Source organism: Durio zibethinus, chromosome 3 (assembly GCF_047325235.1).
Source record: "Durio zibethinus cultivar Kanyao isolate XHJ-2024 chromosome 3, ASM4732523v1, whole genome shotgun sequence".
Classification (NCBI taxonomy): domain Eukaryota; kingdom Viridiplantae; phylum Streptophyta; class Magnoliopsida; order Malvales; family Malvaceae; genus Durio; species Durio zibethinus.
In genome coordinates this window covers 9,512,167-9,515,658 of record NC_143164.1, presented here as the reverse complement: position 1 = coordinate 9,515,658, position 3,492 = coordinate 9,512,167, and the positions used below count along the sequence as shown (strand labels likewise).

At 33.6% G+C, this 3,492-nt stretch overlaps 1 protein-coding gene across 1 annotated transcript; it reads left to right on the top strand.

Moving 5' to 3' along the window:
- The first annotated feature begins 1,831 nt into the window (after nt 1-1,831).
- On the top strand, nt 1,832-3,148 carry LOC111302003 (vacuolar iron transporter homolog 2-like). The gene has a single exon (XM_022897950.2). It carries the CDS (start codon nt 2,224-2,226, stop codon nt 2,896-2,898), a length of 675 nt encoding a protein of 224 aa, XP_022753685.2. The 5' UTR covers nt 1,832-2,223; the 3' UTR covers nt 2,899-3,148.
- The last annotated feature ends 344 nt before the right edge of the window (nt 3,149-3,492 follow it).

Sequence of the window (3,492 nt, the reverse complement as noted above, 5' to 3'; positions counted from 1 at the left end):
TTATTTCGCTTTTAATAAAATTCCATTTACTTTTAAAAAAAAAGGGAATTTCTGTACTCATAGTTTACGATTATACGACATCACGTCTATATGATAAATTCCTAAGTCAGCCTAGACAGGAAAAACAACAGAGCTTTGACAATAACACGGCATTTCTCCAATGCAACCAGTGGCATGTATGCTGAAACATGCATTTGGAATGGTACTTGCGAAATTGCAATTGCCATAATGGCAAATCGTCAGCCCTGATGCTAATACCTCCTTCACCAGACTAGACTACTGAAGAAAATTAAAGAGAGTCGTATACGTAAAATATATGTGCAGCAAAGCCAATTATTCTCCTCATGGGGGAAGATGTGGAAACCAAAAATAGTATCAAAAGAGGTTATTGCTTTCCTTTAGAGCTCCATGATAGAAGACAGAGACCAAAACCATAATCATAGTGTCTGAGAGGACAGTTGAAAAGGAAAGGGCAATATGAAACATCCAACATTTTTAGGTTTTTTGAATTGCCTTAACTAATGGAGAGTGGTAGTCGCGTGGGTGGCACACTCCCTTGGCTTATTTAATATTATCTCATTCCCACGATTTTGTGCTCTGCCATTCAGCAATCCATTAATTTTGGGGTTTCTTTTGAGTGGGTTCAAGGCTCTCTCTAGGGGGAAGAAAATGTGACACCTATCATAATTCCTATACTACATCAAATTTGACAACAAATTTGACAATTAGTGATAAATTTTTTAACGGCATGTAAATTTTCGTCACACAAAGTATGCATAAGGTGACGAATTTTTAAATTCGTCACTCATTTTCGCTGTTAGATAAATTTTGTGACGATACATGTGATAATGTTACAAAAATATGGTGCTAAACTTTCCCACTAAATTTAGATGGCGGTAAATTTTTTTTTTTTTGTGATGTTTCGATTTTTATTTGACGATTTTACTTTGCCATAAATGGAAAATTTTTTCATGACAGAATTATAAGATGTCATGTGACATAAATAAATTTTAATATGATGTCACTAACTTTAATGCATACTATTAATCAGAAATTGGATCTTTCATTTGTATTAATCAAATTTAGTGGCTTACATATTTGCAACCAAAAGAGATGGTATTAGTGACAATTCAGTTTCGTCATATATATATATATATATATTACATTATGTGAGGAATTTAGTAGTGTCACATAATTTTAAAGTATCAACAGTTATTTAATTTATTGATAAAATATTGAACTTTTAATTTTAGTGACTAAAATTTAAATCCTACCTATAAAAAATAATAACCGAAGAAATTGAAAGATTTGAAACGCTTAGTACTTTTTTTTGTCTTGTTGAGTAGTCATGATTTAATCATGAACGTGTGTTCTGGTGTAACTGCATCCCTTGAAGTTCATTTTTTTTTTTTTTTTGGTGATATCCTTATTACAAATTTCATATTTCATATATAGACTACCATCCAGAACCTCAATTTTTGTACTACTCTGTTTTCAGTTTAAGTTCTTTTCTACATATCCCTTTGCTTCTTTAGATCGATTTGTTATACTAACCCTTTCTGTTTTTTTTTTTTAATTCTTTCAAACAATTTGAAGCTAAGATTTTTTATATCCCATGTAGAATTTGGCAGCAAAATGGAGAAATAATCACTCCTGTTTTCACCAAATACCACCAATTGGGTGGCCATACAAAATTTGGAGAGTCGATTCTGAGTCCATTGTAGAAGTGATTCACAGGGAGGCAAAGCTTTCTTCGTTTGGTCAAAATCCAGCTTGATTAGCCTTCTTTAAAGATTATCCGACATCTGCATGAAGATGATATTAATGGGGTGAACAGGAATTGAATGGTGTGGTGACGGTGCAAAGTTGATATCATTTCATGACACCCCCCATTAATTGACCTTCCATACAAGAAATGTTTCTTCTTATAACTAAATTTTAGAACTTGAATATTGTTTTATCATCTTAATTCTGATCTACGTACTCTAGGTTTTTTCTTTTTTTTTTTTTGTAATTTAACAATAATTTTTTTCTTTGTGGAACATTATAATATCTAATTTCTTACATGAGTGCTTAGGATACCCCACATTTGCCTTCTCCACAGTGAACGTTTCCCTCAATAAATACCCTCCTAGGGGGTGTGTGTCCTCCACATTTCTCTGCCTTTCCTTCATTAATTTCCTTCATTTTGTAGTAGTTTCTTCCCATTTCCATTCCTTTCTCATGGAGACAACTGACAGAATATCTTTCAATAACCAGAAGCTCACTATCCCTGCAGTGAATGATGTTGAGCAACAAACAAGCATGGAACTTGAAATAAAAGATGATCACTTCAACTACTCAAAACGATCACAATGGCTACGAGCTGCAGTCCTAGGCGCCAACGATGGACTTGTCTCCACTGCTTCACTCATGATGGGTGTTGGTGCTGTAAAACAAGACATTAAGGCCATGATACTGACCGGTTTTGCAGGTCTGGTAGCTGGGGCTTGCAGCATGGCCATAGGTGAGTTTGTTTCCGTGTACTCACAGTTAGATATAGAGTTGGCCCAGATTCAACGAGACAAACAAAGAGGTGAAAATAGAGAAACAGAAGAAGAAAAAGGAGAAAAGGAGGCTTTACCAAACCCTTTACAAGCTGCTGCAGCCTCAGCCCTTTCGTTCACGGTGGGGGCAATGGTACCATTGCTAGCTGCATCTTTTATAAGGGAGTATAAGGTGAGGTTAGGTGTAGTGATTGGTGCAGTCAGCTTGGCTTTGTTGGTGTTTGGATGGTTGGGGGCTTCGTTAGGGAAGGCACCAACCGTGAGGCCTGCAGTTAGGGTCTTGGTTGGAGGGTGGCTGGCTATGGCTATAACCTTTGGGTTAACCAAGTTGATTGGATCAAGTGGGCTTTGAACTTCCTTTTTACTTTGCCTTTTGGCTAATATGAGTAATTAAACTGTAACCCTGTTTTTGTCTGATATATTTTCCTATGTTGCTTTTTCTTGGGACGCAATATGTGCAGGGGAATATGGCTTGCTCTATGATAACACATATGGAAGATTAAAAATGTGAAAATAAGCTCACGAAGTATTCAAAATAATTTTACTAAATCTTTATGATATTATGGCATCTAAATAAACATCTCAATTTTTATTTTTTATTATCTAAGCCTCCAACAATTAAATTAATGACATATTGATATATTTTAAGATATGTGATCAATAATATGATAAAAATGTATAAATGACAAAAAATGTGTAAACATGCGAAATTTTTAGAAGAAGGTGGTTTGACAATTTTTTTGTTAATTTATAACATGACTAAAAATAATTATAAAAAAAGAAATAATATTAATATATAAAATTAATAAAAAATAAAATTACTTTTATTACCTTAATATTCAATGAGTGTTAGCTCAAGATTATAAGTAATTGTCATATATGCATATAAACAAAATATATGTACATTTAATCAAATAATATGTACCTTAGAGGTCATAAAAGTAAT

Bases quoted from the DNA above. Each gene is read 5' to 3' on its own strand.
- LOC111302003 (XM_022897950.2), top strand. From the start codon at position 2,224: ATGGAGACAACTGACAGAATATCTTTCAATAACCAGAAGCTCACTATC.